A 22,650-nucleotide genomic window follows, 5' to 3' on the forward strand; every position below is an offset into this window, starting at 1 on the left:
GATAGTATTTATAGCACCCCTGTCACATTTAACTAATCCCATTTATCTGTCAACCACCATTACGATTGATATTTTTATCAGTTATTAAACACATCAGTTCATTTTGTTTCTTGCTCTCTTATCAAAGCAGACTTTATATCCTAAGTGTAAGACTAGACAAACCTTGTTTTCCATAACACGCTGTATACATTTGATGTGAGCAATGATTCAATGAGGCACTTGAAAGATTGAATACCCCTTTTCCATGTCTTAGCTTGGTTTGACTCAGCATGTCAGCCCAGCATTTGCATTTTCATTACAACAAGGCTACCAGCTTGAAGGTGTGTCTTTAAGTGATGACATCTTGTCTTGAGTGATGATGTTTGAAAGCAGTGGGCTGATCCACAGCTAAAGTCCCCTGTTATTTTGTAAGTGTTTTTCCATCATACAGCAGGGCAGGTAAATGAAGTTTACCTGTTGGAGGTGAGCTGTTTGCAGAGGTGCAGTTAGAGCCTGTTGTCTGCAGCTCTTCATCATCATCTCACTGTGGCTGTTTCTGCTTTTACTCTTCCTCCCTGTGGTATTAGTAGACTTGTATCTATTGAAGGCGGCCACTAACAAAGTTCTGCTAATTCAGTGGTAAACATATTTAATTTCCCATAGATTCTTCACAGTAAAAGCACCCATTATTTTATGTGAAAGCTTTTATTGTGAAGTAGCATAAGGAATGTCTTAACATGACTCCATACAGCTGAAAGCAACATAAAACAAAGCAGATATCTAAAGTACAAACAGGATGTGACAGAGAAACTAAACCTCAAACCACAGAGATTCAGTAAGAACTTGCAAAAGTACTGAAAGCTGAACAGAGACTTTGAAAAACATCTTTCTCTCTGGTCTCCTGCAGACAGAGGTGAGTTCAGTCTAGCAACACACACTTGTTTCAGGGGGAGAAGGGGGCTCATCAGGGGTTACACTTTTGGTCCTACTCTGGAGGACGTCCATCTCTGGCATGGCTCAACACAGCATGGCCTGGTGCGTCTTAACTGGTAATGGAAAGACAAATCGGTGCAGCATGGTTTGACTTGGCTTGGCCGAAAGTGGGTAATGAAAAAAGGTATAAGTGAGTGAGCTGTGGTTTTGCTCCAAGCTTGAGAGAACAGCCTGCTTTGAAAATTCATTACCTGTGCCTTTTCCACTCTGTGTGTTTGTGGATACAGGAGGAGCGTGCTGGAGCAGTACCAGACTCTGAATAAGCCAAAAAACAGTCAAAGGAGTTCTTTCTGTTATGTGTTTGTTTTGTTATCAGTGTGCCATCTACAGGAAAGTTTGTTACTGGTTAGCTGTTTCTATGCAATGTTTGTTATTGGTACATTTCAAAGTGTTACAAAAGCTGCTTTATGGATTGAATGTTTAAAGTCAGAGCTGTAATTATTTGAAAAGAATGTATTCAAATGCCTTCAGATGTCCTTTTGATGTACTCAGATCTTTTGTTGTGTAGCAAGTTTAAAGGAGGCCCACTGAGTCATCAGGATCAAAACTCAAAAAGTTTTTGTTTCATATTGTGCTGTTTAAGGATGTTTAAGGAAATAAAAATATTCCAAAGACACCATCTGATTTTAAAACAACACCATCTTTCCACTTAAACAGCACACAGGGTCCCCTCCCTGTCCTCTCCACAGGGGAACACAAGTCTTGGGCTGTCACCTTCTGGTCAGTTGTTCGACTGGTTGGTCAATATGCTTTTGTCCAACCACTGGGTGTACAATCACTGGTGTTACTTTAATAAGGCCACGTGTCCACCAAAGAGTTCTTTTCACAGCTGAAAATATTGGTTGTTGTCGTTCAGCACTTGTATTTTTCCTCTTTGACAGTTGCTCTTTGTGGTCTTGTCCTGCCCCTTCTTCACTGAGATTGGACGGCTGGTGACACTGACGAGTGCAGCCTTTTATCCACAGTTAAACATTTTTCAACTCTAAATTTTAATTCCAAAAATCAAATATAAATAGGTCCTCGGTGGAGAGGGTGTATACCCTTAAGTACCTGTAGCTGGGCACTGCATGCTGAAAAGTAAGGCAGAGACTCTTTGACCTGAGACACCTGTGGAAATTCCGGGTATCCCCTGAAATACTAAGGAATTTATATTCCTGCACTATAGAGTGCATCCTGACGGACACATCACTGCCTGGTACGTAAACAGCACCTAACAGGACCACAAGGCCCCGCAAAGAGTGGTTCCTTTATTTGAACACTCTATAGGCACTACGCTATGCTACATAAAAAGACTTTTACTCCAAACACTACAAAAATAAGGCCAGGAGAAACATTAAAGATCTCAACCACAAGGATAACTGCTTTTTCTACCTACTGAGGTCAGGAAGAAGGTATCAGTTTCACCAGGCAGCACTGAGAGGCTCAAGACAGGGTATCTGCAGGTTTCAGTAAGTCAAATTTAAGACTTTTTAAGACCTTTTTAATGCCACCTTGAATGGAATTTAAAACCGAAAAAACTATAAATATAAGCGATAGTTGGGGGATCCCGCTGTACTATAACCAGTGCTTAATTTGTAAAATTAGAAGTGGGGGAACACTTTTTTAAGTGGCACCAGAACCGCTTCACTGTGCAACTCTGGGTGGAATGGTTGTGACATCTAGTGTTGTCACGGTACCAAAATTGGGACCCACAGTACGATGCCAGTGAAAGTATCACGGTTCTGAGTAGTATCATGATACAGCAAAAATGAGGCAGATGTGCCTTTTATCATTTATGAAAAGATAAATCACTTTTCTATAATACATCAATGATATTTCAATGGAATAAATTACTTATTGACTTATTCATACTTCAAAAACAGCATCAATAAGTGATTAACATAGGGGGATTGAAATAAAATAAATAAATAAAATAAAAATCAACCAGCCACCCTCCTCCCCTGACAAGTAAAGAACAGTCCCTCCATAAGTAAAGAACAGTCCCTCCATAAGTAAAGAACAGTCCCTAAAGTGCGGTGAGGTTTGTGGACCATTACCTGCCACAGAGAGAGATGTGAACGGCAGTCATGACACCAACAAAAGAGGAAATTAGGCTACTGGACCTGGAGTCGGACTTCTCTGTCGCCGGTAAGCCGTTATTTTGCGCCGCAGAGCCGCCGTAGGCTATCTGACCACCGTATTCCTGTCTGTGAACCCCATTCAACCCACAACCTGCATGATTCGCCTTTCGTTTCTGCTGCTGGTTGAAATCTGTACTCCCACAGCATGCTGAATGATTTATTTTGCTGGCACAAAACTATTTTTAGTCGCAAATACAAGTAAAATGCTCGCACGTAGAGCTCTGTGGAAAACAAATCACTGCCGACAAGTAAAAAGTCATAAATAATAACTTTCACTGCTCAAAGATACTCACATGTCTGGAAAACAAACCACTACAGCAGCATATTGAGTGCTAGGTGGCTAGCCCGCGCCGTTAAGCCCTTTTCACACAGAGCGCGCAAAGCGCAGACCTCCGCCGACGAACCCATTCATTGTGTATGTGCTACCACCAGCGCGCGCTGTTATTGGACGGCGCATGGATACTCACAGAAAGTGCCGCGAGAATAAAAAAAGAAAAGAAATAAAGTCAGATTAAATATTCCTTCCGCAAGACTTTTAAGACCTTTGAGTAATGAATTTAAGACCAATTTGAGACATTTCTAATGAATTTAAGACATTTTCAGGCCTTACTTTTAGATACATGAATTTAAGACTTTTTAAGACTTTTCAAGGATCCGCGGGTACCCTGCAGGAAGAACATCTACCATAAAGCTACGCATGCAGCCCAGCTGGCAAAGCATTACAGTGCACACTTTATTTTTTTAGATAATATTACAGTGGACATCACATTTATTTTTCACTTGAGGCATTCCATTAGCCTGAACACAGAGTTAACTTGCCCTGGGCAAGTGTTAATGTCGAGCTCTGCAACAGGAAAAAAAAAACACTTTGGTGAACACACAAAGCCGCCAGGTAGAGTGCACTCAGTGCACTGTGGCAATTAAGTTACTCTAGAGATAACATGCAGAATTTTTTCTCCACTAACCAATCAATTAATTGAAGAGCAGGTAGAATTTCAGTTGACCGGGATTTTCTTAGGTTGGTTACAGCCCTACACAGGTCTAAGCGAAAGATGTTAATGCCCATAATCTTCAAGATTTTTCTCCTCTCATCAAAAACATCTTGAATGTTATGGACACTGAATTGTCCACAGGTGTAAAGGTGAATGTAACTGTTAGAAACTGTTAGCCTGTGCCCGTTAATGACATTAATACTGCTCCTTTGGGTTACAGAAATATCTCCCCTTTGACTTACTGACAGTCAAACTGCTGTATAACAAAAGAATATCAGCATCACCGATACGCAGATATATGAAGACATTTATCAAGAATGACGTCCATGCAATTATCACAACTCTAATAATGTGACTTTGTTCTAGAGCTGTGCGTTATCAGCTGTAGGAGAGAAGAAGACTTCTCTTAGGGTATGAAATGTTTCGATACATGTGCTGATACTCATGTTTCTGATCTAAAAATGGTTGTATATTCTTCTGGGAAATCTGGACTGGGCTTGTCTGGTGTGCTCATGGCCCCAAAGCCTCTGCAGTCTGATTCTTCAGTAAGCTCATCCTCAATACTCCAGGTTCAGAGGCAGGAGCAGCCAAATGCAGCAGTAACAACACCCACCCACTCAACAGTCTGCAACTGTTGATTCTCCTCACATGATGAGGCGAACGTGGCCTTTCTTGTCCAGTTCCACTAAAGAAAGGTGCTGCAAGACCTTCAGCTTGGTATCGCTCACCTTCATCTTCAACTGCTTTATCTTCTGCATACTGAGGGAGCCACTGCACAGGACAGAGGAGACACAAAGGCAATGTAATAGCTCATAATTTCAATGAAAGTACTTTCAATTCAGTGATGCAACACAATGTCCCATTTAATGTTTGATCAATCAATACATTTTTATTTATCATAAAAATTACATACTAATCAAATAATCCTGATAAGTTTCTATAAAGAACTGCCTATTAAAGCAGCATTTGTAAAAACAGTAGCACCAGTATAAATATTAACCTTCTTAAAAAATGTAAAAGAATATAACGTGTTACAAAAGTAACGTGTTTCAGTAAAACATTATGTTTTAGCAGAAATAAAGTAATATAACGCATTACCAACAGGATTTGGAGTAATTACATTAACAATGTCACATTACCACTTGATATAGACTGTTATAGTTTTCATTTTTCATTCATCCACACTGATCCACATCGCTCCACTTTCACCAGTGCGCCACCAGAAAAAACATCCCCCGATGGTTGTTGTATGTTGTCATGCAACTACCTTATTTATACACTCTGTGGTTGCTACAGACTACATCATGACAGAATGCTTGTGATCGGCACAGCTGGGTGACGCCCTACAGTGTGTTTCCATAATATATGATGTACAATGTACCCCGTTCTACTTCTGCATCCTAAGGCTGCCTGAAAGCAGCGGGGATAAAGAGCTGGGCCCGTATTCACAAAGATTCTCAGAGTCCTGTCAGAGAGCTCCTAACTTAGCCTAAAAATTCCTAGCAAGGAATCTTAGTTTAAGAGTGATTCAGGAAGTTTCTGAGAGCAACTCTGAGCAAGGAGGGGACAGAAACTTTTATCTTAGTGAGGAGGTGTGGTTGACCCCGTTGCTAGGTATGATGGAGTCTTCTAAAAGCTGTGATTGGTTGTTACAAAGGAAAAAAAAAAAAAAAAAAAGATAAACAAATGCGCTCCTAGTAATGAATGGACAGTGAAATCAACCGATCATAGAACTTAGACTGTATTAAGAAATGTGTAATCATGAAAATAATTTTATGTCATGATGATGAAACTCAGAAAAATTAAATTAATTGTTACACAGCTTCAAAAAGTTTGAATGTACCTCATTCACATGCCAATTATTATATTGATTTGCTTATTGTTATGTTTACTCGACATGCTGGTAATTTTACTACTTAATCTATTTGATATTAATGGTGGACGCAGACTCAGCTGTCAGCAATTACTGTGATTGCTGAAAGCGGTTTGATTTGGCAGAATGACCAAAACAGTGAATGAAATGGAGGAAAAAAAGAACGAGAAAGCCGAACTGGACAGAAGAGCAGTGCCTGCTGTTGGCACAGCTGAGTGTGCCGATGAGTGTGAGAAGCGCTGGTACGTGCTGCAACCCAAAGCGGGCGTTATTGCGTTACTACGCTGGTGGGAAAAGTAAGCTCATCACCTGATGAGGTCAACCACAAACATTATCCCTGCACTATCAAGCCGGTAGCGTCTTATTAAATCACTGTCGTTCAATATACGGAGAATATCTCTCCTTCCTCTCTGTCTTTCCGCCATCTTCTTTGTTTAAGACACTCTTAGGCTTCTTAAAAGTCCTCCTCCCTCCTCTTAACAGTTTTCACCTTAGGAGCTCTCTTACGGCCTAAGATGCTTTGTGAATAACTTTTATCTTACCAAGGGAAAATTCTAAGAAAAATCTTAGAATTCCTCGAATTCTAAGATTTTATAATATAATAACGTCACTAAGAGCTACTTTTAGGGCTCATTTATGCTCAACGTTAAATCCTGATACGGACGGAGCCTTCTGTCCATGTTCTGCGTTCATTTCGTCCGTATTTCTGCACGTTTCCATAAAGCTTACGGATACAGGCCAAACGGAGCAGTACCACTGGGAACCGTGGGGGCAGTGTTGCTGACTCTACCGGATACGTAGCTCTAGTGAGACACGAAGAAGAAATAACAATTTAATTTCTCTCATCGGCAGTACTAGAGAAAAGAATTCTCTGTCCTCCAGTCACGATCTATTTAACGGCCTCACCGACCACCGCCTCCTACAACGCTGCCTCTGTTTTTGTCTTTTATGCAAGAGGTACATTATCAGTATCTCCTCCACAGTCGCCATGTTTGTTTTTGAGTTTGTTGTTATAAACTTTTGACGCTGGGCTGCCTCCTGGTGGATATATTGGTTAACATCCATGCCAACGTAAAGGGCGCATGGAAGTATGTGGGCAGTGACGGTAACATCATTTGAAACGGACGTATACATTTTTGTATGTAAAGGGAGCATAAATGAGCCCTAAGTCTTAGGATTCTTTGTGAATACAGGCCCTGGTCTCCACTTTGTTTATTTCCTTGTTGTGATGACTGGCACATCTGGATGATGTTAGTTCACATCCCCTACAACTGCAGAGCAACGCCAGCACACAGTCTAGTTCTTACGCATAACTCTCTCTCCTGTGCTGTTGTGGCTGACCAGCACACCCAGAGTTGACAGGTCGGTCTTCCAGCTCCGGTGTATTAATTTTCGCTTGTCACAGTGACTGACTCGCATGCTATTCTGTTTGTTAAAAATTAACTGTAATAAACTGGAGCTTCTGTGCTTTCATTACCTGCTGTGAAACAACATGACCCTCATCCATTTAAAATGAACATTAGTTCTTCTGAGCTCATTTTGGTCAAAGTAACACAGAAGTAGTGTAATAAGTAACTTATTACTCTTTATTACACGGCTCTATTAAATGCTGTATTCTGATTGGTCAGTAGCGGCATTCTGCGGTCTGATATTACTGTGTAATGACCGCTGCTAGTAGCAACGGTCATTACACACAGTTGCTATCTAGCCCAGCGTTGCTAGGGATGCTGCCCTGCAACACTGCAGCTGTCAAACAACTTCCGAGGGAAAAAACAAACAGAAGTGGCTGATTTTAACGGATGCCGCTGAAGAAAAAGAATACCTGCGGACTTTCTCTGCCAAAAACAAAAGAAGACGGATTTGAATACACACTCGGCTGTCATGCTTAATGACATTTTACGCAAGTTTTATGCCTCGGTTCAGTCCACTAAGCCTGGGTGAGTACAAAACTTTCACCAAAAGTTGTCGAATCCGGTCGGTTTTAATGCACTTCGCAGAGGCAGACAACATTATTTATTTAACTGATAATTAGCCGTGTAATAAGCGGGATAATGTATGATGAACTGGGAAAATAACTCCCTTCAGGGAAATGAAACCCCTCCGCTGCGCGTCGGGGTTCTATTCCCCTGTCGGGAGTTATTTTCCCAGTATTCACCGGCTCATTATACATTATCCCTTAGATATAGAGAGTAACATTGTAAAGTAACTTATTACTTTAAATGAAGGTACCTAGTAATATGTAATATATTACTTATATTACTTGCCCAACACTTCATAAATCTTAACATTTTTGGTTCATGTACAAGCTGAGTGAGGCCATATGTCACATCAGCTACAATCTTTGAAATAGGAAACAAATATGAAGGTTTGTGTCAGTTCGCTCTCTCAGAATGAGCCACTTTATTCTAACCAACATGTTTCCATGTGTCAGTAAGCTCTGCTCCACCAGGCTCACTGGAGTTGCTCTCTAACCTGTCTTTGCTAAGGTGCTGCTGCAGCTGCTGGTAGAACACATTGAGGTCAGCCAGCTTAATGTTGGAGCGCATGCTGAGTGGAACCACCTCCAACATGGCTTCACTCACCTCCTCGTACTCACAGCCTGTGGACACATAGACAGAGACATCAACTTCAGCTACATTTCATGAACTTTACAACATCACTTAGTCTGACTCATTTACTAGACAAACCTTGAAGAGTAACTATCACCCATTGTTCCTGATGAAGTGCTTCTGCCCTGGAAATTCAATATAATGCCTCTATAATGTGAAAAAATTACTGCAATAGCCAGGTTTCAACCAGTAGAGGGCAGACAGTCACTATGCACATGTATAACGCAATCTGTAGAATCCAAATGCTCTGCAGTCAAATGTCAAGATTTGGACCTGAATTAATCAACAACACTACTAATAATCACATCTTGACCTTCTTCACATTTTTTTTTTTGGCTGGAAAAAAAGTGGTTTGAGGGTTTTGCTACTCTTTAAGTTACAAAATTTTGCACAATTTTTCAGATTTGGGAATTTTTCAAAATTCATTCTTCCTGTGCACCTCATTTAAAATTTGTCCAAAAATAAACTAACCAACATGCATGATGAGAGTGAAAAACCGAGGCTGTTTCAACTCTAGGATTTTGTCTTCAGCTTTTAAATTTCAAACATCAAAGGTTAAGTTTTAAAAATATAATAACTAATTTAAGATGGAAGGAGGGCCATGTATTTTCCACCAGGAACTCAGAGAGGCTCAAGGCTAGCTTTGGGGAGGGTCAAAAAACAAAACAAAACGATAAAAAAAACAAAGTCACACCCCAGCCACCCTCCTCCTATGATAAAGAACAGTCCCTTAGTTCTGCAAGTATTTGGTTATTAACTCAAAGTATTGGACACATTCAAATTTTGACCTGAAGATGGCGCAAGCTGAAAAGTCAGAGGATCATAAAAGTTTATACAGCTCATCCTGTGGGGAGGATCTGAGCCAATGTACAAAATGTCATGACAGCCCATCCAATAGATGAGATAAAGTGGTGGAGCGACCGACACATAATAGACAGACAAATGGATTTATGCTATCCCTACAGTATTCAAAGCAGAGTAGAAGACATCAAGATGACAGACTTACTCAGTGGCTGCTGTTGGCCAGAGGCTGCTTCAGCAGGAGGCACCTGACAGAAAACGACAGCAGAATTCATCTGTGTGATATGGGACTGTGGCTGCTAACACAACACACTCATGTGATCTCAACTGATATTCACTCTTAAAATAGATTAGATGTTCTATTACGGACATCACCTGTGATTAGACCATTTACAGCCACAGCTTCATGTTTAATCTCCAACCAGCAGAAGATGAAATGTGGGTGATGTGACAAACTGCTAATGTTTTCACCTCTGTGTGCTGACTGCTGTGGAGCAGGCAGGATCAAGCACTGTATACCTCTGATCGCATTCATCTTGATCCACATGGTTCACACATAACACTGGCTGCATCACTCAACAGTTTTGTTTGTTCTGTATAATTTACCAAATCATAAATCATCCAAGAATCCCCAAGAAAAGTATTTTATGCAGATTATTATAATGTTGACCTTTGACCTTTTGGACATACAATGTAATCACTTGATCATGATATCCTATTAAACATTTGTGTGAAATTCTGTGTTAATAAGTGTATGAATTCTTGAGTTATGACCAAAAACATGTTTTGTGAGGTCACACTGACCTTGACTTTTGACCTTCAACAACCAAATTCTTATCAGTTTATGACTCATTCCAAGTGGACGTTTGTATCAAATTTGAAGAAATTCCCTCAAGGTGTTCTTCAGATATTGCGTTCAGGAGAAAGAGACAGATGTAAGGTCAGAGTGAACTTGACCTCTGACAACCAAAAACTAATTGGTTCATTATTGAGTCCAAGTGGACATTTGTGCCAAATTTGAAGAAATTCTCTCAAGGCGTTCTTGAGATATCGTGTTCACAAGAATGGGACAGACAGACATATGGACATACAGACAGGTAGAAAGCCCAAAAACACAATGCCTCTGGCCATAAAAAGGGTTTGAAACAGGCAAATTAAAGACTTCACGGTTTGACAATGTGCACTATGTAATGATGTGTCTATCACGTTATACATCTTAGTTTGAGCTAGTCTCTTCAGCCCCAGATATGCTAAACCAACTTCAAGAATTACCAGCCACGAAAGTCAACTGTTGCATCGCCTCACGTTGCCTGTGTCTCGGCCAAAAAGTTACACATGAACAAACTGCAAAGAGTACAGCTGATGACCTACCAGCGCCTGCTTGACAGGAAATACCTCCCCACACCAGCAGATGACAGTAGTCTGTAATTCTCATTCAAAAGAGAAACTGGGAAACTATCTTAGCACATTAACAACACAATCCAATGCTGAGAGAACAGAGCATATTTACTGTGCACCAGTGAACAATAACACAAACCATCAGGAAACGTTTCTGCAAAAGAGCTAAAGAAAAATTATTTTACCTTATGTAACAAGCTTCTTTGGTCTCACTCCCTTTTGATCTTAACTCTTTGTTCACTTTCCTCACTTAGTAGTAGTAGTCATTTTTATTCGTCCATTCAACAGAACATGATATATACATACATACAATTAGGATTTCTATATTAAGTATGGGCAAAAAGGCGTAAGCTGAAGCAACAGCATATTTTTGCCTACCCTATTTACAAGAAATAAAGTTTCAGAAACAGAACAAGATAACGAGATGGCACAATTTCTTATCTAAACTCCTTTCCTCCTTTTCTCGTCCGCAAGGAAACAAACAGAGAGCTTGAAAATGGATGCCATGAGATTTAACTCTGTTTTATCAAATGTGTGCTCAGTCCACAAGATTGTGCAAATGAAGGACTTACAGCGACTTTGTTTAAAACTTTTAACGCAGTCGGACTATGTTTACGAGCACAAGAGTTCAGCGAGTCACCGAAGGACCGCCCTGCTGATTTACTATTGGTTCTGCAACGTAGGGAGTTTTTTTAAACTCTGAAACTGTATCCGCCCATCTAAACACAAAATCAGGGAGAAAGACATTAGTCTTTAGTTAAGCAAAGCGTCTAAAGACTGACTTGTGAGTCTACCGTAATACAGAGTGAGATTCAGATTCTGTATACAATATAAATAGAACAACAAAATAAAATCTACCAAAAATTACACATTTAAACAGCTCCCAAATACAAAAATAATGTATTGCGGGATCTATATATTTAACCTGTGACAGGTTACATATATATAGATGCTATCATAACTATTGCACATTCACATATATGTAGTTTTTTGTCAAGCCGCGAGCAGCATGTAGATTTACCTTACTAGAGATTTATGACAAAACAACACTGACTCCTGTGTGCACGGCAAGAGAGGAGAGGGAGAGATGCTGTGCTACTGCCAGATGAGCCACTGAATGAGTTCCCTCCCTTGCTAAAAGAGTCTGAGAAGTCCAGGGCTGTTCATAAAACATTCAGGACGGCCAGGCCTCACAACGCCACAGTTTATTCCACACTACTGAAGCTGCTCCTCTTTTTGGAACTACCGCAGAGTCGTTAATAATTTCACTTTAAGCCATGCTTGCTGTTGCCGTGGTTAACAGTATGACGTCAATGTCAACAAGTTGAAATATCGCGAGTTTCACAGTATACATTTTTCATATCATATTAAAAATTATACCGGTATTATCATGAACAAGATGATATAGTACACCCCTACCACTGGCTTGATGTGTCAGGGCCTTTAAGATGAACAGGTAACAGACACATCCTGGAGGAGCTCAGTAAATAATTGTAAAAACTATTAAGTTTTATTGAATATAGGCATATTATCTAATTCACAGTACAAGGCCCTACATTTAACTCTAACTAATATCTCAGGATTAATCTCGCTTCATCACCATAAACTGGCTCAATATGTAGTCATGAACATGTTGAGCACTCCTAGAAGAGAACATTTCTGCTCAGTGAGACTTTGTCCAAAAGGTTAGCAATAGACAGAAAGATCTGTGGGAGCTGATTGTGTCTCACCTGTGTCGTGGTGTCAGTGACAGCTGAACCCAGGAGCTCAGCTGACTCCTGCTCTGACTCCGTTAGTGGCTGGACCTGCAGCATGTTAACAAGGAAACAGCTGTTATATATCTGTGTATGATGAAAAACCACGTCATGTTTATTTTGACACATTTCCCTAAACAAACACCATATTTGCGTCCCAAGCATGGGAAAGCCCTGTAGATCTTGCAAATGCATTTGCTATTGCAATCTTTTGTGAAACATCAATCTGCTAACATTTGTGATGTGTGTGAGTGTGAGTAGTGCTCGTGAATAGCTTTTAGGAGAAAGGGCCTCACAAGAGGGAGCAGTGAGAACAGTGATGAACTCAAAATGAATGAAGTGTTTTGTTCAGTGTATTATCACCTGAAAATAGGAACTGTTGTGTTTTTGTTACCTTACAATGAGCTGTTTATGTCGACACGGGGTGGATTCTCATTTATGGAGTCAACCATGTTTCTACAGTAGCCCGGAATGGACAAACTAAACACTGGCTTTAGATTGGGCCATTCACATTTACACATTTTTGCGTCCGTCACCGTAATTAGGAGCCCACCTGCAACGAGCAGCGTTGCAAATGGGCTTCTTTGGGCCTTCTTTTACCAATTTAAATCACCTGGGGCTTCATTTATAAACGTGGCGTACACACAGAACAAGGCGTACGCCACTTTCTTTTTTTTTAATACTTTATTTATAGTTTTTCAAGTTTAAACCACATACAAAACACACAGACAATAATAAACAAAACAAACAAAACAAAACAAGCTGCCAGCCCACAGAAATGTATACAAAAATACAAATATGCATGTCAGTTTACACACTGATTCAAGAGTCCAGAAGTGGATTATACAGTGCAAGACAGAGTCCACAAAACTGAGACCAAGTGAGGTCAAGAAGACTAGAAGCTTGACTGTTCAAAGCACGGTGCAGTCAATACAGTACAAAGTGATACAGTCCAGTATAGTTAGTTCTGAGGATGCTGCCTATCCCTTCGAATATACTCAATAAAGGGACCCCAAACATCAAGGAACTTGTGATGAGTGTCTAACAGAGTATATCGAATTTCTTCCAAATATATACAAGAAACCATGTCATTCAACCATTTTTTGAAACAAGGAGGGGAAACTGATTTCCACTCTCTCAGAATAACCCGTTCTGCTACAACCATACCAAACATGAGGGCTTGTTGAAGTGATAAGGGAAGAGTGAGAAAGAAGTTGGAGCCCAGTATTATCAGAAGACTGTCAGGAATCAACTGTTTGCTATATATATCACTGTACAAATGAAAAATGTCATCCCAAAAATTCCTAAGCTTAGGGCAGGACCAGAAAAGGTGACCCAGAGTCCCGTCATCTAATTTGCATTTATCACAGGTAGCAGAGACAGAGGGAAAGATCCTATTCAGTTTGGTCTTGGAAAAATGTAGCCGATGGATGACTTTGAACTGAATAAGTCTGGCATTGATAGAACAAGTTTTGATCCTATTCAGTCCCTGGGCCCATAGCGCATCTGAAATCACATCACCGGTGTCTGATATCCATGCCTCTTTAATATGCAGAGAAGGGGTTGCCAAGCTAAAAAGATTAACAAATTGAGAGATTAAGCGTTTGGAAGTAGGAGGTTTGGTCATAACTTCATAAAAGCTATGTTGCTCGGGCATCGTTTCGAAGTGTGAGACCGACTGCCTGACAAAATTTCTAACTTGCAAATACCGGAAAAAATGGCTGGAAGGGAGACCAAATTTTGCCTGCAGTTGAGCGAAGGAAGCAAAGTTATCGTTAATGTAAAGGTCCTTGATAGCGCATAGGCCTTTGTCTGACCACTGTGCGAAAGCAGCATCCATCGTGCCTGGCTTGAAACAAGGATTCTGACAAATAGGAGCGTGGATAAACAGTCTGAGGAGATTCAGCACACCCTTAATCTGATTCAAGATCTTAAATGAGTTACGCATGACAAAATCATCTTTTAGACATCTAAGAGGTAGATTTAATTTGGAGAATAAAATAGCTGCTAAGGAGGCACCTGCCAACACGAGTCTCTATTATAGGCCAACTGGGGAAGAGGGAATCTGTCTGCCCGGTCGCAGCTGCAGAGTGGCTCCAGAAAACCCAAGCGTGTACGCCACTTTCTACGCAAACTTTTGGATCTATAAAAAACAAACTTGACGAGAAAATGGGCGGTCTTCCACGGAAGCTCTGACCCATGCGTGCGCACAAAAACAGTAGACATGAGAGACTGCGACCCCCGTGGCAGAAAGATGAAAAGGAAGAATTGTTGTGAATTTGATATAACTGTTTCAAATAAAGACAGAAATGACCCCTCATGATTTATATATGAAGAGTGCACTTGCAGAAACGGATAAACGTGAATAAATGAATAGATATGTCTTTGACTGATGTGCACACATGAAAAACACGAGTTAGGAAACTAAATACAAACAGGTATCCTTTTTTAAAAGAACTCCCCAAGTATGTTCTGTAATTATCAAATAATCTAATGGACCGGTTTTCCATGCCTTACTTGGGTCGATCCAAGTGCAGAATGTCACTATTATCCTCTATGAGCCAATATATTGTGTTTAATAATGTGTCTGTTTTGTAATTTATGTCACTGTAAAGTGCTGTGTCACTGTTAGAAAAAGTGTAAACAAATAACGTGTTTAATCATCATTATTAATATTTATATGACGTGATTGCCCCTCAGTTGCAGTCAGGGAATTCCTTTTCACATGCGATCAATCAGTACATGGGTGGGTATAAAAAGCAGCGATTACAGTGCATAAGACGCACAATGGCTTATTTGGCACTGTTAGAGGATGTGGTGGATGGGAGACTCCGGAGGGTGCGGACATTCAGGGACCAGCAAGACCTACTGGCCAACGATGATGAGTGGCTTATGAACTGGTTCCGACAGCCACATGCAGTGCTGCTGGATCTTTGCGCTGCGTCGAGCCCTGCGTTACCAAGAAGCACCCACAGGAACCAAGCTGTCCCGGTGCTGTGTTGTACAATGTGGCACAGCTGAAAAACGTGCCACTACCGCCTGACACGGATGTCAGACCCCGAGCCCTATACCCAGGCATTTGAGTCAAATGCTGCTGCTGCTGCTGCTCCTGCTCCTGCTGCTGCTCCTGCTCCTGCTGCTGCGCGCCAGCGTCTGGATGCGATGCGTCGTTTATGAAAACAAGGCGTATTTTAAGAAATCATTTGAGTCAAGAAAATCATATTGTTTGTTAAACAGCTATGGCAACTGTATCCCTCATTTAGAGTGTTTTTTCCACAGTCACTGAAACTGTCTGACAGTTAGCTCAAAACATCCCTTGGTTTTCTGTCTAAATAAATCACCACAAAAAGCCTTAACACCTTAATATCGGAACACTTCTTCTTGACTTCTGACACAGTTTGAGGCAGCAGCATTTAAAGCATCTGCCACCAGCTGCCACTCCCTTGCATTTTTAGCCGTAGTAATGCCCATACTGAATCTACCAAACATTGTCTTTCTGTTATCAACCTCTCCAACCTTCTCTTGCTGTTTGCCACGCTATTTTTCATGAAGTTTCTTACTACTGAATATTAATTCAGGGCATTTCACTGGCCATTTATAGGCACCTATGTGTGGGGCAAGACGCTCACTCACCCGCGCTAATCCAATACATATGGAACTCCGGTCATGTCATGTAAACAAACCACACACCTAGCAGCTGTGGTCTCAGAGTCCACTGAAAAGGTGGGTGAGTACATGTTTCCTTATTATTCATACATCAACAATATCAGGGGTAACTTATGGAAATCATTGTTGTAGCTTCTATACTGCATCATAACACCATCTCAACTTTGGAAAACAACCTAGCTTGCTAGTAAGTTCTGCTGAGCAAGCTAGGTCAGCTCAAACGGCATGCCACATTGCACTGCATTGCTTGTGGGCAGTTAGGACAGTCCAATAGAAAACAATGCAATCAAACAGATTTAGTAGCTGATGCTTGCTTGTGTCGCATTCAGTTAGGACAGGGTTTTAGAATATGAAACACTTTCCTATGTATTCAGTGTGAGTGCATAGAGTTGTGTGTGACCAGTGAGTGTACGATTGGTGTGTGGGTACCTCCACATCAGTAGTCTGCTGGAAGTGTTGGACCAGCTCCATGGCACTACTGAGGTTATTTCTGATGGAGTCCATCGATTCTTTTTGTGCAGCTGCGATCTCCTTCACCTGAGAGCACAGCTCTGTGTGTTTGGCCTTGATGGCTCTCAGGTTCTCTAGCATCACTGCCGGGTTCTCCTGCAGGGACACACTCAATCATTGTTCAACCATCCAGCCTCAGTTGCTTTCTGATCTCTAGTTACAATGGCTTATAATTATGAAGGGTAGTTTTATGAAGTTTAGTCTCTTTATTTCAAAAAGTATACAAAGAATGAAACATGACATAACTAAATATTCCTACTTTTCATTTATGAAAATGTTCTACCCCTGATTTGTTCTGGTCCATAACCTCTAATTAATTACTGTAATATTTGTCTTGTGTTACATTATATTTCTTTATGTAAGAAAAAACTAGAAGAATCAAAATTTATACATACGGATGAGAAATGGGGAAACCCCACAGGTGACTTGATGTGATGTGTTTCAAAACATAAATGAAAAACCTACCAACATGTTCACAATAGAGCTCGTAAGTTGCGTGTTTCCGTTTCCGGTACATGGGACCTTAAAAATCGATTTCTCATAATGTATTCCAATGGCTAGATGAAAATTATTTTCTGGTCCCCTTTGAATTGTGCCATGAATTTCACATATGCTGTTTGTGAATTTTTAATATATTTTTTCGTGCAAAGAAGGCTACAATTTAGCAGAAAGAAGTTTGATACTTTTAGGTTTTGTGTGAGAGCGCTTTGTGGACTACAGCTCTTTGCTGCTCTCGACGCGTATGATATACGTCACCACTCGCACTCGGAACATGGCTGTGTCTCTGGTACACTTCACCACCTCGAAAGAAAATCAAAAGAAAGAACAGCCGTTCTTGTTGTAATGGTGACATTCGGGTACGAAACACACCGCCATCTTGATCTGATGGCTCTGTAGATAGTGCCAGAAGACGCAGCAGCAGCACTGTGAGTTGAGAAGTGGAGGGAAAGTGTGATGATGTGACATCACATAGGCGACATGTAGTCTTTCTCATTACGTTGTTTGAAGAATCATACAATAAACTGTCAAACTCTTAACATGAAAAAAATTATTTAGACCCACACAAAACATTTGTGTAATCCAAGGCATTTAATGACTGGGACCAGAAAATAACAATTTTCTCTCCATTGACTGCCATTCATATTTTCTGAGCCTAGAGGTCCGATGGGGGTCTACCGGAAGGGGCGTGACTTACGAGCTCTATACACTGTGTTTATATTTGAGGGTTTCAGTCAGTAAGTCAGTGACAATGGCTTTTCAGAAACAGTCAAATACTGGCCAATAATTGATTTGAACTACAGTAGCCATTTAATGTCCTGCAGACTGCAGACGGTGTGGGATCTGTCCTGTCTTAAGTTGTGTGAAAGAGTTATGAGAAATAGCAGCTGTTATTTCAGTTATCACCTCAGCAGGACATCCATTCTCTGCTGCGCTGTTGATGAAGTCCAGCTTGAGACGCTTCTCAATGTAGTCCAGGTCTGCCTCTGACTTCAGGAACTGCAAAGACAATCAGCTTTACAATTTGGTAGTATACTGCTGAGCACAACTTTACCCTGCTTCCTACTGCTTGGAAGTAGGGCTGGGTTTTTCTGAAAGTAAAAAAATGCCAAACAGAACCTCAAAATCCACAATAATTCAATGTGCAACAGGTGCATATCCAGACAGTGCATATCCAGTGTCTGGAGATAAAACCATGAATTTTAAAGCAGGCAGTGGTGATAGGTCCAGCTATGGTCATCACGGTTACAGTGGTGTTTAATGAGACTGGTGGCACTTGTTACATTCTGTAAATGGTATTTCATAAAGTGAGATCAGCTAATTAAGCCAGTCTTACATCACAAACTCCGGAGACTTTGTGCCATAAAGCCTGGCAGTGTAGAAATTATCTCTCAGTTATTGTTTGACGCCTGATAATGCTGCCACGTAGCATGTAGCACAAAGAGTAGGTTAGTAGCCAACACATGAACACATTGATGCATGTATCTGTTTTTTTATGACTCAAACTGTATACTGTTTTGCCTTGTGCATTCTCAGACCACACCATGGTCTATCAAACATGTCCACTGGACCTGATACAGTCTGTGTGAAAGTAGTTGCAGCTGGTCTCTGCAGTTTTCAGATGCTTTGACAATACTATTGCACTGCTAGCTGTCTGATACAGTAGTGCAATGAAGTCAGAGCACCTGCCAACAGCTGAAGCTTCAGAGTTAGGAAACGTTTCCATTGCTTGTAACTGTTTCTGGCCAATGCCCTTTTAACATTGCACTGCTTTTCTAGCAGGGTCACCAGCAGTACAATATAAAAGGGGCACTGGACAGACATTCATGATCCCCAGAGGATAATCCTGGTGATTTTACTGATCCCTAGACTTTTCCTGCCAGCCAGCAGGTCAAGGTTTTCACTTATCCAGTCAAATATCCTAACATTGACTAGATGGGTTTGGGATTGGCCCAAAATGACTTTTCCTTTAGTGCCACCATGTGGTGTGATTTTGAGTGAGGGGTCAACTGCTGGATACTATTTCATACTTTACTTTATAACAATTCAAGCACCCAGCTGGCCACCCACGTCTTCCAATGGTGATATTTGGTTGAATTTATGTTGTCACGTGACCAAAATTCAAAGTCAGAATAAATGCCAACTAGGGGTGTGAATCACCAGACAATCCATGATACCATATTATCACAGTACTTGAGTCACAATCTAATATTATTACGATTTAAAATATGTTGCGATAGGGCTGTGCGATATGACGATATATATCGTGTGACGAGAGAAAAATGTCTATCATTTATATCGTTGTGATGCAAATTGTACTTTTTACGGCAATACGGCATGTCTGTCCATCTTTTGCACGGATCTCATTGATAAATTACTCTTCTTGGCTTTTTAATTTACAAAGCTTTTACGGCACTTACAGTAACATAACGAGTTTATATAACTCCGCTGTCTGTCTCTGCTGCGCTGCACACTCTGAGGGTTCAGCCCCGCAGAGACGCAGCATGACTGCGACAATATTCAGACCAAATCAGGTGGTGCGGAGTACAGCCTCAGTGTTGAGTGGAGGTGTGTGGGGGTGAACATAACCGCTGTGAAACAATCAGAAAATAACGTTTTATTGATCTGATTCACCAGCTTTCTTGCTACCAGCGCTCCCTCTCTTCACTCACTCTCTAGGTTGCTGGACCACAGTTGCTTGCTCTCCCTCTCTTTTTCTCTCGTCTTCTTTAAAGGAATACTCCGATGATTTGGGAGTTATGCCCTTTCTCTATCATTTTCATATTGAGACAACATGAACAATATCTTTTTTGTGTCTGTACGACCAGTGGCTGGGTCTCAGTGATTAGCACTGTGGCTTAGCTTAGCGAATACAACTGAAGTCTATAGGGGGTCAGTAGCCTACGGTAAAAGTGAACAAATAAACGTTACAGAAACCCTGAAGCTGGCATTTCTGCACATGCATTTAAAACAAACATGTTTAAACATTAATTCGAAAAATGAGAGTCCTTTTTAGTCATTTTAGAAGAAGTTTGATACACGGAACTATAGGCGGAAAATTGGGCACCTCAGATCAGCCAATCCGGCTCTGTGTGTCTAAACACTCGCAGCTTGCCGGCAAAACGGCCCAACATTCGTGGAAAATCTGGCAGTGTAAAAGGGGCTTCATATCACATCACATCATAATGTTAACTTCCACACAATATGAAATTGTAACGTAGTTAAACATTTAAAATATCATCAACCTGATTTTCATTTCAACCAAATTTTAACATCTGTACAATAAGTACAACGTCCTGCTGACGTCATTTTGATGTTCGGTGCCAACAGGGTATGAACACACTGCATAGTAAACCTATTTAAAATCAGTGTATTGTTAATTTGGGAAATGGTAAGTAAGATGTTGTTGAAATCTTAAGAAAAGGCAAATGTAGGAACCTTAATCTGAGAGTACTGAGGCATACATGTTCTATCTGGTTTTCTGCTCTCTTCATACTATAGGTTGACAAATTCACTCTACTAATCACTATTCATATCGTCTGTACGCTGCGTTTAAAAATAGCCGTACAACAGTCCTCCTCTGCTTCCCATCAGATCATTACGGCGGAGTAAAGAGCATTATCGTAGACTTTTGTAAAAGCACGCTAGGAATACAAGTTTGTCTTTTTTATAGTTTTTGAAACGGCTACTATCAGGCTAAAACCACACGGAAACATGTTTGAGCTGTTCTCTGTTACCTAACGTTACCGTAATACGAGTGTCATCGATCCACATACTGAGCTGTGGCTAACTGTGTTCATGGACTGCTAGCTTGTTGTTATGATGCTACATTAAATGGATATTTTACAAAGCGGAACAACAGCTGTGTCCATGTTTAATGGGGGGCATATTAGGCTACTACATTTTGAAGCGAGTACGAATCGGCTCTGGGAAGCATATCGTTCCGTCTGAACTGGCCTTAAGCTGAATGCGATAGTCGCTGTTGTGACAGTCAGTTACACAATGAGACAGAGGCTTATAAATGAGGTTGGCATATTTACGAACAGAAACAGGCCTGCTGAATGGCGCAAAGGAGTTTGAGTTGATATGAATACAAAGAGACAACCATGAGCTGATTGCGCCTTCTGTGATAGGCATGCCTTCAGAATACCTCGTCGATAATTAATGAGCTGCTAGTTGTCTCTGGAATCTTTACACAAAGATACAATCAATGTCGGAAAACGAATATCACAGTAAATCAGATAGTTTTGCACTGTGCTTACCATCGCCTCAAGCTTTTCAACTGTTGTCTCCATGTTGAATAGTTTTCAGCCTGATGCGGGCTCTGTGATTGGCCAGCTGTCATGAATAGAGAAAGCTGATTGGCCACCTGTGAGTCGAGAGCCTCTGTGTGTGCGCCATATTACAGCCCGTCTCTTTTTGTGGAATAGCTGCATTTTTTTCCAGAAGACTTTATTCACAAAGTAAATCATTCCATCATTAATGCTCTTTACGCTGAACTGTGTTATTGTAACCTCTATGACTCTAACTACAGTACTACAGTGCAGGTAACGTTTGGGGTTAATAGCATATATACATACATACATACATACATACATACATATATGCAACACTTAAGTTTTTGCTCTTATTTTTCACAGGTTTAAGTTAAAGATTTAAGACTTTTCTTATCTATCAATCAATCAATTTTATTTATAAAGCCCAATATCACAAATAACAATTTGCATCAGAGGGCATTACAGCATATGACATCCCTCTGTCCTTTGGACCCTCACAGCGGATAAGGAAAAACTCTCCAAAAAACCCACTGACAGGGTGTAACCGGCAGGTTAGGTCTGCCCCGCCACTTCCGGTGTCACGGTCACGCAGCTGCAGCGAGTCTCCTCATTAGGAGCTGAACGTGAACTTTTACTCAGCTGTGCATAAATGCAGGTGGCAGCGCAGCAAAGCGGTACTTCTCCTGCTGCTGCTCACCTGCTATTGGTGCCGTGCTGGTACGCTGCTCGCCAGGTGTACTCCCTGTTGAGGGTAACCTATGTAGCGAAAGCTGCTCTTTTTCATTATGTGTCATTGTTTTTATCTTGTTTTTAAACTTGGTTGTTTCAGACGACGCTGTCCGTGTGTGTTTATATTTTATATTTTTATAGTTTCTTTTAGTATTTTAATTCATAGTATTTTATAATTATTTCTGACATTTTTAAAATCACTGAAGCCTAGTCAGTGCGGTAATCTCCCTTCTTCAGTTTTATACATTTTTTTTATTACTCTTGTCATGAAGTGTTTTCTCTGCTGAAGGAGATTAAAAACTCATTTTGGGATAATATGGCACTATGAGCTCTCTAAGATATGACGGAGCCTGACCATTTAAAGCTTTGTAAATTAGGAGTAGGATTTTAAATTCAATTCTGGATTTTACAGGGAGCCAGTGCAGAGAAGCTAAAACGGGAGAAATGTGAT

The 22,650-nt window shown here is 40.7% G+C and overlaps 1 protein-coding gene across 10 annotated transcripts; it reads right to left on the bottom strand.

The window, feature by feature from the left end:
• Positions 1-668: 668 nt before the first annotated feature.
• Positions 669-21,570, bottom strand: ska2 (spindle and kinetochore associated complex subunit 2). Of its 10 annotated transcripts, none has more exons than XM_033648619.2 (9): positions 21,456-21,570; positions 18,100-18,192; positions 16,615-16,791; positions 12,496-12,570; positions 9,573-9,615; positions 8,540-8,556; positions 4,813-4,855; positions 1,164-1,227; positions 669-1,025 (listed from the first exon to the last, which is right to left on the bottom strand). In XM_033648619.2, the coding sequence occupies exons 1-9, from the start codon at positions 21,486-21,488 to the stop codon at positions 1,022-1,024; spliced, it is 549 nt and encodes a 182-aa protein (XP_033504510.1). In that variant the 5' UTR covers positions 21,489-21,570; the 3' UTR covers positions 669-1,021. The 10 variants fall into 10 exon arrangements, with proteins under 10 accessions (XP_033504510.1, XP_033504446.1, XP_033504463.1 ...); XM_033648555.2 differs by having other exon boundaries at positions 4,698-4,855; XM_033648572.2 differs by having other exon boundaries at positions 8,430-8,556.
• Positions 21,571-22,650: the final 1,080 nt, after the last annotated feature.

The sequence above is a fragment of the Epinephelus lanceolatus genome, chromosome 11, assembly GCF_041903045.1.
Source record: "Epinephelus lanceolatus isolate andai-2023 chromosome 11, ASM4190304v1, whole genome shotgun sequence".
NCBI classification, from domain to species: domain Eukaryota; kingdom Metazoa; phylum Chordata; class Actinopteri; order Perciformes; family Serranidae; genus Epinephelus; species Epinephelus lanceolatus.